Raw genomic sequence first — 15,496 nt, 5'->3', positions numbered from 1 at the left:
TTAAAAAGCATATTTCTTTTTACAAATGAGACACAGAAAAGTTTGCACTCCTAGGTTTTTTTTATGGTCACTGGAACACATGTTTTTCAGTAACATTTAATAGTCTTTCAAAATTTCTCAGGTATTTTCTCATTCAATAAATTAAAATAACCATGAGACCTTGAGCTATAGTGACGTTGCCATTCCAGTGCCTGATCCTCTTTTGGTATACAAAACAATTGTGGGAAAACGTATGCAAGTCTGGAAGACTGGATTATCACAATAAATAATGTAGCAGAGGAAACCTATTGCTAGACTGGAGAATAAGTACAACAACCTGGTTTTATTAGATTAGTGAAGGTAACATCTTCCATTCTGCACAGTCTACATGCAAAACACAAGTATAATATCCAATATGAGTTTGATAACATACTCCCTGATTTGGAGATACTAAAGCCACAAACGTGCATGTTTCTCTGGGCGTATTGCTATCAGTTTTGCTCACAATGCCAGTTCACTGATATGTTTTCCCTCCCATCCTGGATGAAAGCTCAGGGGTATTCTGTACTTAGTCTGTGGCTTCTATCGGTCCTCACTGCTTGATAGATTCTGGAAGGACCGAAGAAGATAAGTGTCAGATTTATTGGAAGACCTGAGGATGCCACCATTACCTCCACAGTGAAGGGCAATGAAAGCAGTGGGGCAAGAACAGCTTCCAAAATTTGGACCTGTTCACATGCATTGGGCAGCTGACCACAGTGTCCCACAAAGTAAACTGGCTTCATCCCACTCTCACTTTCAGACATATGGTCATGTTCTCACACAGATCTATGGTAACTTTCAGTGTGGGCAGATGGTCATAATTAAGAGATCAGCAATTTCCAGCATCTGCTAGACTGTCTTCAGTGGAGAAATGAACTGTGAAGCATGGGCAAGAGGTAGCAGGTGTGGGAAAGCAAAAATGCAGGTACATAAGATGATAAGAGGCAAAGGTCAAGTGGATAGCTAGTGCCTTCTTCCCATGGTGGAAATGGTTAATACTAGGGGAAATAATTTTAAGGTGATTGGATGTCCGAAGTAAGGTTTTACACAGAAAGTAGGGGGTGCATGAAATATAGGGCGGTTTAAGAGGCAGAATCATTAAGGACATTTAAGAAACTTTAAGATAGGTACATAGATGATAGAAAAATGGAAGGATATGTAGGTGAGAAGGGTTAGATAGAGCTTAGAATAGATTAAGAAGTTGGCACAACGTTGTGGGCCGAAGAGCCTGTACTGTGCAGGGAAATTTAAGGATATTTTAGATAGGCACATGGATGATACAAAAATGGAGTGATGTGTTGGAGGGACGGGTTAGATTGATCTTAGAGTAGGTTAAACAGTTGGTATATCATGGGCTGAAGGGCCTGTACTGGGCTGTAGTGTTCTATGTTCTAAAGTCACTCTTGGGCACAATATCAAGTCATCTTTTTCAAACAAAGACTTTGAGCATTTATTATTCATCTCACTTATATAGAATGGTGAATCTGTGGAATTCATTTCCTCAAAAGGCTGTGGAGGCCAAGTCATTTGATGTATTTAAGGCAGAGATTGATAGGTTCTTGAATGGTCAGAGGGTTACAGGTTACAGAGAGAAGGAGGAAAAGTGGGGGCAGTCTTGCACAAACCACCATCCACAGATTACATTGTGATATTATTTCACATCCTTCAGACGCAGTGAAATACATTAAGGAGTTGTTGGATATTTGGAGAGGATGTTAAATCAAGGTCTGACGTAGGTGAACAAACATCAGTCCTCATTGGATGGTTTCCAATGGAAAGCGCGAGCAGCTTCAAGTTCCTGCATGCCAACATCTTGAAGGATTTATCCTGCTCCCAGCACATGGGTGCAACCTCAAAGTGTCTCTTCTTTTGGGAAGTTTAGGGAGGTCTGGAATGTCATTAAAGACTCTGGTAGATGTACAGTAGAAGGCATTCTGAATGGCAGCAACATGACCTGGTGCACAGGAATGCAAAATGCTACAGAGAGTGGTGCACTCACAGTGGTCACAATTTTCACCAGCAACAATAACATCTATAGCAGGCGATGTCTCAGAAAGGTGGCATCCAGCCCTTTCACTCAGTCCATGCCCTCTTCTTGATGCTGCTATCCGGTAAGAGGTACAGGAGCCTGAAGATCCATGCCTAAAGGTTCAATACAGTTCCTTCCCCACTCAAACCGACTTGAAAAACCACAATACTAACTTGGACTATATGCTTTTATCTCTCCCTCTTTCAATGCTGCACTAGCATTATGCTCCTCTGTTTATTTTGCGCACATACAGTATATGTTATGTACAATTTATGATAATTTAAGTTTATATTAACTTATGTTTGACCTTGTAATGTACTGTTCTGCTGCTATAAAAAGCTCATTTTCATGGCATCTACGCATTACATATGCTTCTGACAATGAACTTGAACTACTTAAAGAATAGTGGAACACACACAGATCAATATTTATCCCTGAGTGAAACAGACCATCTCACTACTGCTAGTAAGAACTTGATAGCACATCTCCTACACTACATTCCATTGGCTGTGAAGTGTGTCTAGCATAAGGATTGTGAAAGGCCAAGACGAATAGTCATAAAGAGGAGAGATTATTTACTGCTTGATTGGTGAGCTACTTCATGCTGAGAATAAATCCAATGAACCTCTCTGTACTACATCGAGTGAAAGATAAGCATTTTAAAAATAGTGCCCCAAATTGCAAGGTTACTCTAGCTATGGTCTCACCATTGCCATGTAAATTTGCAGTTAAAGTTCCCTACATTTATACTCCGTAACTCCTCCAACATTTCATCGGCTTTCCTAATGACTGATCGTACCTGTAAGTTTTCTTCTGTTTTTGATATTCTAGGTCTACTAGATGGTTTTTGCACAGTAGTTTGTTGGTTCACTACTTTTCAAGAGTAATCTGATTTTTTTTCACATTCTGCCTTTCAGACTGATAACATCACATTTTCCCCATAACACTCTATCCACCAATTTCCACCCATCTGTAAATACCTGTAGGCTCTTTGTGTCCCCCTCACAATTTGTTAAGCACCTATTTTTGTATCATCAGCAAATTTACACTTCATCCAAATCACTAAAATAACAAATAATCAAGGCCCAGTACTGGCACCACGGCTCTCTGCTGATTACAGATTGCCAGTGTAAAAATGATTCATTTATCCTGACTGTTTTATTGGTTAGTTAGTAACAGCCCTTCTTATACCCCAAATGTACTGTTCCTAACCCTGCTTATTCTGGTATAGTAAACCCTAATGTGTTATTGTTTCGAATGTCTTCAGGACATCCAAATACACTGCAGTGACAGAATTACGCCATTCAGCCCATCAAGTCTGCTCTGCCATTTAATCATGGCAATTTATTTTCCCTCTCAACCCCAATCTCTTGCCTTCTCCCTGTAAACTTTGATGCCTTTACTAACCAAGAATCTATTCCACTTTAAATATACACAATGACTTGGCCTTCACAGCCATCTGTGGCAATGAATTCTACAGATTCACAACACCCTTGCTAAAGAAATTCTTTCTCCCCTCTATTCTAAAGGGATGTCCTTCTATTCTGAAGCTGTGCCTTCTGGTCCCAGATTCTCCCAATAATGAAAATATCCTCTTCTTGGGGGTAGGTCTTAATGAATACCTTAAAGGGGGAGAGGGAGGCACAATGGAGAGGCTCATGGAGAGAATTTCAGAGGTTTGGAGCTTGGCACTGACAAGAGGATGCTCACACTTTGGCAAGTGGAGATATCTTGGTGGGTTTTGGCTTCGAGGATATTACAGAGGTGAGGAGGGTATGAGACGGGGAGTGAGTTTAAAACAAGGATGTCAGGTAGAGTGAATTTGGAAGCTGGGGTTAATGATATTCAGAAAATCACAGTGCAGTTATATAACATTGGTTGGGCAGTGCTTGGAGTATTGCATGCAGATTTGGTCACCCCAATTAAAGAAGAATGTAGAAACTTTGGAAAGAGTGGAGAAGAGGTTCACCAGGTAGCTGACTGGATTAGAGGGTATTCACTATAAGGAGAGGCTGGACAAACCAGAGCAGTTTTGTCTGGCAGACTGAAGGCTGAGGGGGTCCCAACAGAAGTTTATAAAATTATGTTATAGATAGAATAGATAGTCAGACTCGTTCATTGAATACTAGAGGGCATAGTTTTCAGGTGAGAAGGGGAAATATTAAAGGGGACATGAAGGACAAGTGTTTTTAACACAGTGGCAAATGCTGGCAGGTGTGATAATGGAAGCGAGAGGCATTCGAGAGGCTTTTAAATAGTCACATGAATATGCAGAGAATTTATTTATTTATTTATTGATATACCACATGACCTTTCGAGCCTAGCAATCTCTGGTTTCAACCCAAACTTAATCATGGGACAATTTACAATGACCAATTAACATACTAACCATTACGTCTTTGAACTGTGGGAGGAAACCGAAGCACCTGGACAAAACCCACACATTCCCTGGGGAGGAGGTTACAAACTCCTTAGAGAGGATGTCAGAATTGAACTCCAAGTTCAAGTGCCCGGAGCTGTAATAGTGCTGCACTAGCTGCTACGCTACCATGAAACGGAGGGATGAGAATCATGTGCAGACAGTTTGGTCAACTTAGTTTGACCAAATGCTCAGTTCAGATAGGGCCTGTTCCTGTGTTGTACTGTTCTGTGTTCTATAGCAGAAAGTGAAATTAGAACTCACGAAAATGGGGTCAGAGTTGTTTTAGTGCTATATCCTACAGTTGGAGCCAGAATATAGACTATTTTCCAACTAGTATCATTAGGAAGAGTTTGAAAGAACACACTTACAGAATGATTGTAAATCAGTGCAGACACCATCTGCTTGCCATCACTTTAATAATATTATAAACACTCTTTTATAGAAATAGTGAGGATCTTAAGTGCACTGGCATCTTGCCAATCTTGTTTTTACTTTAAACTCTGGGAAGCTGGACAGAAGGGAAAAGCTGGAATTGCTATTACTCTCTGTTGAAGCCAGACACTGGGTTCATGATGAACTTGTCTAAATTTTGGTCTGGAAAACTTTTCCATCCATTTGGAAACAAAAGTGTTTAGAAACTGGTGCTGAAATAGCACTCTGAAAGCACTGCAGCCCACACAAGGATTTCACAAACAACTTGTAAAAATTCTTCACACTAACTGCTGCATAAAATATGACCTCACAGTTTCCAATGGCAGCTGCTTGTGGTGACCACAGTCACTGTGTCCTTGCAGCTTGGAATCATGGGAAGTGAGTCTCTGCCTTAGTGACCACTCCCCATGGCAGCCACAGCACAGCAGCCATGGAAGTAAGGGCAAACACAAGGCGGGGGTGATGCATGCCTTCAAGTCTCTGTGGCCAGTCACTGCCAACTTCATTGTGATCATTGGCGCAGATTAAGTCACATGATGTGAATGGCTTGAGAACACATATCACCAGTTTGAGGCAGGTTCCATCCCACTATTATAGGACACCTTGTTTGAGAAAGTCAACTCCTGATCTATCAATCTACCATGCCATGGCTGTTGCACCTTATTTGTCTGCCTGCATTACACTTTCTCTGTTACTGTAGCACTATTCTGTTATTGTATTTCCCTTTGTACCACCACAATGTACTTATGCTTTTAAATGATCTGTGTGGATGGCTTACAAAACAAAGTTTTTCACTGTATTTCAGTACAATAAAAAAAACAATTACTGAAGCATCACATGGGGAGTTAAAGCAAAGGAATAGAAGAATATAGTTCTAGACTTGGAAGATGGAGAATGAGTTGCCTTCAGCATAACCACTAGCAATCACTAGTTGGGCTCCATGTCCATGACTAGTAAGGGGTAGATAATGTGGAACCAGAATCTCTCAACATTCCCTCCAGGGTTAATAATTGTTGGCAGCTCTCAGTGCTGCTCAGATTCTCCTCTACGAATATCCTGTGTATAATTGTTGGCATCGATCTTGTTCCACAGATGTTACAGTGACAGATAGCCTGTGGTTACAGGTAGGGTGAAGGCTGAAGACCAGCATTTCATCTGTCCTGTTAACTGGCTGTGCACAATGATTGATTGCATCTCCGGTCTTACTAATCTCTTGCGACTCTTAATTTGGGTCTCAGAGATTCCGCCTCTGCTCACTCAGCAAGTATTAAACAGAAATTAACATGCCCCGTGGTTTTCAGGTCCCCTCCTCTTACAGTGGAGGATTGTGTTCACTGGCTTGCCTGCACATGCCATTCTAAAGTGCTCTCTCCAGGTGCATGCTGCCTACCTTGTGGCGGTCGGCTGGAGGAATGCTGTAATTCTCTGCCCTCAAGTTGGAAGCAGCGACAATGAAGTCCATGTGGAAGTTCGTGTCGTCATCCTGTAGTGAAATATAAGAAAATGTGTGTAAAAATAAATGAAAGCTTCAAAAATCTTGTCTTTTTGAGGAGATCTCCTCTATGTCTTACAAACTCAGGAATTCAGTTGCAGCCTGTTCAGTCTCTCCTCCTATGGCTAACACACTATTTCTGGAACCAGTCTAGGGAACCTTCTCATAAACACAAGACATTCTGCAGATGCTGGAAATCCAGACCAGTACATACACAATGGTGGAGGAATTCAGCAGGTCAGGCAGTATTTAGGGAAAGGAATGAACAGCCGATATTTTAGGAGAGCCCCGATGAAGGGTCTTGGCATACATAATTCTGCCTGAAGTGCGAAGTTCCTCTTGCATTTTGTGTGTGTTGTTAAGGAACCTTCTCTGTACTTCTTCCATGACAACTATATCATTTTGTTTAAATAAGGGCACCAAAACTGCACACAATACTCCAAATGCAGTCTCACCAGGGTTCCTAACAATTGCAGTAAGATGACCTTTCTACTGTGTTTGAATCAGAGACATAGAAACGTAGAAAACCTACAGCACAATGCAGGCACTTCAGCCCACAAAGTTGTGCCGAACATGTCCCTACCTTAGAAATTACTAGGCTTACCTACAGCACTCTATTTTTCTAAGCTCCATGTACTTATCCAAAAGTCTCTTAAAAGACCCTACTGTATCTGCCTCCACCACTGTTGCTGGCAGCCCATTCCACGCACTCACCACTCTCTGCATAAAAAACTTATCCCTGACAGCTCCTCTGTACCTACTCCCCAGCACCTTAAACCTGTGTCCTCTTGTGGCAACGAACTCAGCCCTGGGAAAAAGCCTCTGACTATCTACACGATCAATGCCTCTCATCATCTTATACACCTCTATCAGGTCACCTCTCATCCTCCGTCGCTCCAAGGAGAAAAGGCCAAGTTCACTCAACCTATTCTCATAAGGCATGCTCCCCAATCCATGCAACATCCTTATAAATCTCCTCTGCACCCTTTCTATGGCTTCCACATCCTTCCTGTAGTGAGGCAACCAGAACTGAGCACAGTACTTCAAGTGGGGTCTGACCAGGGTCCTATATGGCTGCAACATTACCTCTTGGCCTCCTAAATTCAATTCCATGATTAATGAAGGCCAATACATCGTAGTCCTTCTTAACCACAGAGTCAATCTGTGTAGCTGCTTTGAGTGTCCTATGGACTCGAATCTCAAGATCCCTCTGATCCTCCACACTGCCAAGAGTCTTCCCATTAATACTATATTCTGCCATCATATTTGACCTACCAAAATGAACCACTTTGCACCTATCTGGGTTGAACTCCATCTGCCACTTCTCAGCCCAGTTTTGCATCCTATCAATGTCCTGCTGTAACCTGACAGCCCTCCACACATCCACAACACCTTCAACCTTTGTGCCATCAGCAAATTTACTAACCACTGCCTCATCCAGGTCATTTATAAAAATCACGAAGAGTAGGGGTCCCAAAACAGATCCCTGAGGCACACCACTGGTCACCAACCTCCATGCAGAATATGACCCGTCTACAACTACTCTTTGCCTTCTGTGGGCAAGCCAGTTCTGGATCCACAAAGCAATGTCCCCTTGGATCCCATGCCTCCTTACTTTCTCAATCATCTTGTAATAAAGGGAATATCATAATCATTTGTAGTAGCAGTATTTATTGTTTGATATATTTACTTAGACATACGGTATAGAACCATAGAACCATAGAAACTACAGCACAGAAACAGGCCCTTTGGCCCTTCTTGGCTGTGCCGAACCATTTTCTGCCTAATCCCACTGACCTGCACACGGACCATATCCCTCCATACACCTCCCATCCATGTATCTGTCCAATTTATTCTTAAATGTTAAAAAAGAACCCGCATTTACCACCTCGTCTGGCATCTCATTCCATACTCCCACCACTCTCTGTGTGAAGAAGACCCCCCTAATGTTCCCTTTAAACTTTTCCCCCCTCACCCTTAACCCATGTCCTCTGGTTTTTTTCTCCCCTTGCCTCAGTGGAAAAAGCCTGCTTGCATTCACTCTATCTATACCCATCATAATTTTATATACCTCTATCAAATCTCCCCTCATTCTTCTACGTTCCAGGGAATTAAGTCCTAACCTATTCAACCTTTCTCTGTAACTGAGTTTCTCAAGTCCCGGCAACATCCTTGTAAACCTTCTCTGCACTCTTTCAACCTTATTTATATCCTTCCTGTAATTTGGTGACCAAAACTGAACACAATACTCCAGATTTGGCCTCACCAATGCCTTATACAACCTCATCATAACATTCCAGCTCTTATACTCAATACTTCAATTAATAAAGGCCAATGTACCAAAAGCTCTCTTTACGACCCTATCTACCTGTGATGACACTTTTAGGGAATTTTGTATCTGTATTCCCAGATCCCTCTGTACCACTGCACTCCTCAGTGCCTTACCATTAACCCTGTATGTTCTACGTTGGTTTGTCCTTCCAACGTGCAATACCTCACACTTGTCAGTATTAAACTCCATCTGCCATTTTTCAGCCCATTTTTCCAGCTGGTCCAAGTCCCTCTGCAGGCTCTGAAAACCTTCCTCACTGTCTACTACACCTCCAATCTTCGTATCATCAGCAAACTTGCTGATCCAATTTACCACATTATCATCCAGATCATTGATATAGATGACAAATAACAATGGACCCAACACTGATCCCTGTGGCACACCACTAGTCACAGGCCTCCACTCAGAGAAGCAATTCTCTACCACCACTCTCTGGCTTCTTCCATCGAGCCAACGTCTAATCCAATTTACCACCTCTCCATGTATACCCAGCGACTGAATTTTCCTAACTAACCTCCCATGCGGGACCTTGTCAAAGGCCTTACTGAAGTCCATGTAGACAATATCCACTGCCTTCCCTTCATCCACTTTCCTGGTAACCTCCTCGAAAAACTCCAACAGATTGGTCAAACATGACCTACCACACACAAAGCCATGTTGACTCTCCCTAATAAGCCCCTGTCTATCCAAACGCTTGTAGATTCTGTCTCTTAGTACTCCCTCCAATAACTTACCTACTACTGACGTTAAACTCACCGGCCTATAATGTCGCGGATTACTTTTCGATCCTTTTTTAAACAACGGAACAACATGAGCCACTCTCCAATCCTCTGGCACTTCACCCGTAGACAGCGACATTTTAAATATTTCTGCCAGGGCCCCCGCAATTTCAACACCAGTCTCCTTCAAGGTCCGAGGGAACACTCTGTCAGGTCCCGGGGATTTATCCACTTTAATTTTCCTCAAGACAGCAAGCACCTCCTCCTTTTCAATCTGTACAATTTCCATGGTCTCACTACTTGATTCCCTCAATTCCATAGATTTCATGCCAGCTTCCTTAGTAAATACAGACGCAAAAAACCTATTTAAGATCTCCCCCATTTCCTTTGGTTCCGCACAAAGCCGACCACTCTGATCATCAAGAGGACCAATTTTATCCCTTACAATCCTTTTGCTCTTAATATACTTGTAAAAGCTCTTTAGATTATCCTTCACTTTGACTGCCAAGGCAACCTCATGTCTTCTTTTTGCCCTCCTGATTTCTTTCTTAAGTATTTTCTTGCACTTCTTATACTCCTCAAGCACCTGATTTACCCCCTGTTTCCTATACATTTCATACAACTCCCTCTTCTTCTTTATCAGAGTTGCAATATCCCTTGAGAACCAAGGTTCCTTATTCCTATCCAATTTGCCTTTAATCCTGACAGGAGCATACAAACTCTGCACTCTCAAAATTTCCCTTTTGAAGGCTTCCCACCTACCAATCACATCTTTGCCAGAGAACAACCTGTCCCAATCCACGCTTTTTAGATCCTTTCTCATTTCTTCAAATTTGGCCTTCTTCCAGTTCAGAACCTCAACCCTAGGACCAGATCTATCCTTGTCCATGATCAAATTGAAACTAATGGTGTTATGATCACTGGAACCAAAGTGCTCCCCTACACAGACTTCTGTCACTTGCCCTAATTCGTTTCCTAACAGGAGATCCAATATTGCATCCCCTCTAGTTGGTCCCTCTATATACTGACTTAGAAAACTTTCCTGAACACATTTTACAAACTCTAAACCATCTAGACCCCTAACAGTATGGGAGTCCCAATCAATGTATGGAAAATTAAAATCCCCTACCACCACAACTTTATGTTTCCTGCAGTTGCCTGCTATCTCTCTGCAGATTTGCTCTTCCAAGTCTTGTTGACTATTGGGTGGTCTGTAATACAATTCCACTAATGTGGCCATACCTTTCCTGTTTCTCAGCTCCACCCATAAGGACTTTCAGGTATGGAACAGGTCTTTCAGGTCCACCCAGTGACACCACACAGCAACCCACCAATTTAACCCTAGTCTAATCACAAGACAATTTATAATCATCAATTAACCTACTAACTGGTACACCTTTGGACTGTGGGAGAAAACAAGAGCATGCGGAGAAAACCCATGCACACAAGGGAAAGAAAGTATAAACTTTCTTGCAGAGGACACTGGAACTGAACTTCAGACTCCAATATTCCAAGATGCAATACCATCACATTACCTGCTACACGACAATTGCTACATGCCCTCACAATTTATCCATACCATTTAACAAACATTCTACACTTTTTGTTCTGTGGACCAAAGTGGACAAACTTCTTATTATATTTTATGTGCAATGTTCTTACCCACTCACTCAGCTTGTCTATATCTCTTGAAGCCTCTTTACAGTGCCCCTATAATCACAGTCTCACTTAGTGTAGCATTAGTGTAGGGCAGTGATTTCTGGATTGCTGCCTGTGACATGCGCCAGTGAGGGTAGAAACACGATGATTTGGCGGATAAATGCTTGGCTGAGAAGCTGGTGCAGGAGGCAGGGCTTCAGGTTCTTGGATAATTGGAATCTCTTCTGGGGGAGGTATGACCTGTTCAGAAGTGACGGGTTGAACCTGAACCCGGAGAGGGCCAATATTCTTGCAGGCAGGGTTGTTAGAGCTGTTGGGGAAAGTTTAAACTAGGCAGGGGGGTGGGAACCAGAATGAAGGGACTCAGGAAAGGACCAATGGTAAAAAAGTAAAGATAGCATTCAGTCAGATTGTCAGGAAGGGCAGGCAGTTGATGGGACTTAGTTGCATCCAACAGGCTGAGTATCAAATCATTAGGGATGCAGAGTCAGAAAGGATAGCAAATACCGTATTCAAGGTATTCTATCTAAATGCATGTAGTATAAGAAATAAGGTGGATGATCTTCTTGCAAGATCATATTGCCAGGTGCGATGTTGTGGCCATCACTGAATTGTGGCTGAAGGATAGTCATAGTTGGGAGCTGAACATCCAAGGTTACATGTTCTATTGAAGGGATAGGAAGATAGGCAGAGGGCGTGGTGTGGCTCTACTGGTAAAGGATGGCATCAAATCAGTGGAAAGATATGGCACAGGATCGGAAGATGTTGAATCCTTGTGGGTTGAGTTAAAAAACTGCAAGGGTAAAAGACCATTGATGGCAGTTATATATAGGCCTCCCAACAGTGGCTAGGAGGTGGAACACAGGTTACAACAGGAAATAGAAAAGCCAAGTTAAAAGGGCAATGTTATGGTAGTCATGGGAGATTTTAACATGCAGGTCAATTGGGAAAATCAGGTTGGTAATGGATCTCAAGAGAGTGATTTTGTTGAATGCCTAGGAGATGGCTTTTTAGAGTAGTTTGTCATTGAGCCTACGAGGGGATCAACTATACTGGATTAGGTGTTAAGTAATGAATTGGAGGCGATTAGGGAGCTTAAGGTAAAGGAACCCTTAGGAACCAGTGATCACAATATGATTGAGTTCAACTTGAAATTTGATAGGGAGGAAGTAAAGCCAGATGTAGCAGTATTTCAGTAGAGTGAGGGAAATTACAGTGGTATGAGAGAGGAGTTGCCCAAAGTAAATTGGAAGGAGCTGCTGGCAGCGATGTCAGCAGAGCAGCAATGACATGTGTTTCTGGGTAAAATGAAGGTGCAGGACATGTGTAATCCAAAAATGAAGAAATACTCAAATGGTAAAATGTGGCTGACAAGGGAAGTTAAAGCTATTGTAAAAGCAAAAGAAAGGACATACAACAACGCAAAAATTAGGGGGAAGATAGAAGATTGGGAAGTTTTTAAAAACCTACAGAGAGCAACTAAAAATATCATTAGAATGGAAAAGATGAAATATGAAAGCAAGCTAGCAACTAATATGAAAGTGGATAGTAAAAGTATTTTCAAGTATATTAAAAATAACAGAGAAATGAGAGTGGATAGAGGACCGCTAGGAAATAAGGCAGGAAAAATAATAACGGGGGATGAGGAGATGGCTGATGAACTAAATGAGAATTTTGCATCAATCTTCATTGTGGAACACACTAGTAGTATGCCTGATGTTGTAGCGTGTGAAGGAAGAAAAGTGGGTGCAGTTACTGTTGTAAGAGAGAACGTGCTCAAAAAGCTGAACGACCTAATGACCATAAGTCATAGGAGCAGAATTAGGTCCATCGAGTCTGCTCCACCATTCAATCATGGCTGATCCTTTTTTCCTATCTCCTCCTCAACCCCAGTTCCTGGCCTTCACCCCATAACCTTTGATGCCATGTCCAGTCAAGAACCTATCAATCTCTGCCTTAGATACACCCAATGACCCGGCCTCCACAGCTCCATGTGGCAACAAATTCCACAAATTCACCACCCTTTGGCTGAAGAAATTTCTTCGCATCTCTGTTTTGAAAGGACACCCCTCTATTCTGAGGCTATGCCCTCTTGTCCTAGAGTCCCGCCATGGGAAACATCCTTCCCACATCTACTCTGTGTTGGCCTTTCAACATTCGAAAGGTTTCAATGAGATCCCACCTCATCCTTCTGAATTCCAGTGAGTACAGACCCAGAGCCATCAAATGTTCCTCATACGATAACTCTTTAATTCCTGGAATCATCCTTGTGAACCTCCTCTGAACCCTCTCCAATGCCAGCAGAACTTTTCTAAGATGAGGGGCCCAAAACTGTTCACAATACTCAAGGTGAGGCCTCAGCAGTGTCTTATAAAGCCTCAGCATCACATCTGTGCTCTTGTATTCTAGACCTCTTGAAATGAATGCTAACATGGCATTTGCCTTCCTCACCACTGACTCAACCTGCAAGTTAACCTTCAGGGTGCTCTTCACAAGGACTCCCAAGTCCCTCTGCATCTCAGATTACTGGATTTTCTCCCCATTTAGTAGGGGATAGTAGATTAGGAATTGCAGAATCTATGCCCAAAAGCCAATTTTCCAGTGGCTATATGAGCTTAGTGCTTATTGGTGTTGGTTTAACAATCCCTTGACCATGAACTCAAACACATCATGGTAATGAAAAATAAGCTGCTGGAAGATCTGTGAGTCAAGCTGCATCTGGGAGGAAAGGAATTGCTGATGTTTCAGGTTTAAAACCTTTTGGAAAAACTAGGTCTGAAACTGAGGGCCAGAACATCAACAATTCCTTTCCTCCCACAGATGCCGTTTGAACCGTTGAGTTTATCCAGCGGATTGTTTATTGCTCTGAATTCCAGTATCTGTGGTCAGCAAGGATGGTATTCAATAAAAACTATAAACCTCAATGGCAATAATTCATAGCAATATGCTACCTCAGAATAATTCTACCCACCATGGCGCACGATATCCTGATCTTGGAATATCTTCACACCATAAACATCGTCTGAAAGAAAAAGTTTAATTCCAATGTGTTTTCTGAACCAACCTTTACAGTTCAGGAACAATTGGTTCTTTGCCAGAGTCCCAGTGAAAGGGTAGATGTATGGAAGTTCCCAAAGATCACTTCATCCTCCTCCAACAGGATGAGATCATTATAGCAAGCTTCCTACATCACATTGGTTTATACAATTTAACAGTACCCCATTACAGCTGGTAGATCCGATACCTCACAGCCCCAGTGATCCAGTTCTATCCTGACCTATGGAGCTTGCAAGTTCTTCTAGTGAACAAATGGGTTTCTTCAAGGTCTTCTGGCTTCCTCTCACATCCCAGTGACATATGGCTTGGTAGCTTAACTGGCAGCTGCAAACTGCTTGACTGTGTGAGTGTGTGTCTGTGTCTGTATATGTATGTGTGTGTGTATGACTGTGTGTGTGTGTGTGTGTGTGTGTGTGTGTGTGTGCGAATGTGTGTGGTTATGTGTTTGTATGTATATATGATTGTATGTGTGTGTAATACCTCAATGGTGAAGCAGGTGGAAGAGGTGGTTGTAAATCAGAGTTTCTGGAATCCTGTTTCTATGAAGACCACCACAGCGGCTGCGAAGGGAGAGGAAGCCTACATCAGGAGGGCCCCCCCCCAATCGTCTTTGTCTCTAAGCCATTGGATTCTGGCCATTTCTCCGTCAAGGACCCTGTGGTGGCTGTTTGTGCATCAGTCTCCCCACGTTAAAGGACCTCACGCACAGACATTTCTCCTGGCTTGGTAATCTGATTGACCAACTTGGACAAAGCCTTGTAGTGACAAGAGCAGGACAGTAATGTCTGGAAGCTCCAAGCCATAACCTAGTGCTCAGGCAGTGGGTGTTAGATATAGTCACCTTGCTCTTGGATTGAGGCAGATGGAGCTTTTCGGCAGTTGCATCCGTAACTGAGCAGCTCTATTCAGGAGCTTTGCTCACCCTAAATGGGGAAACGGCTAGAAAGGTGCCCTGAAAATAGCCTGCCTCCTCACTCCTGACTCGATTACTGCATCCAGTGAGATCTCAAACAAAGGCAAATAAACTTTGGAGCCCAGAATGTGCGGACACTTATGAAAGACGTACTGCCTTCATCTCAAGAGATGCCAAATTGACCTTGCCGCTCCCTCTGGATACAACTTTCTTTGGAAGGAGAAATCAGCAGATGAATTCAGAGTTCACAGAACTGGATTCTGCCTAAAGAATAGTCTCTTGGAGACTTCAATGCCAGAGTTGGAAGGGACAGTGCCTCCTGGAAAGGCACAATTGGAAAGGAAGGTGTTGGCAACATCAACTCCAATGGAGTGCTCTTACTCTCCAAGTGTGCTGAACATGACCTGACCACCACCAACA

At 42.6% G+C, this 15,496-nt stretch overlaps 1 protein-coding gene across 2 annotated transcripts in view; it reads right to left on the bottom strand.

Annotated features, from left to right (window-relative positions):
- The window catches only part of LOC134356685 (ubiquitin-like modifier-activating enzyme 1), a 470,199-nt gene that overhangs the window by 186,698 nt on the left and 268,005 nt on the right, over nucleotides 1–15,496 (bottom strand). For both annotated transcript variants that reach the window (XM_063067717.1, XM_063067718.1), the window contains exon 21: nucleotides 6,295–6,387. In XM_063067717.1, the coding sequence (XP_062923787.1) occupies nucleotides 6,295–6,387 (93 nt within the window). The remainder of the gene's footprint in view (nucleotides 1–6,294; nucleotides 6,388–15,496) is intronic.

The sequence above is a fragment of the Mobula hypostoma genome, chromosome 15 (genome assembly GCF_963921235.1).
Source record: "Mobula hypostoma chromosome 15, sMobHyp1.1, whole genome shotgun sequence".
NCBI classification, from domain to species: domain Eukaryota; kingdom Metazoa; phylum Chordata; class Chondrichthyes; order Myliobatiformes; family Myliobatidae; genus Mobula; species Mobula hypostoma.
The sequence above is the reverse complement of the archived record's forward strand: the minus strand, read 5'-3'. Positions and strand labels throughout refer to the sequence as shown.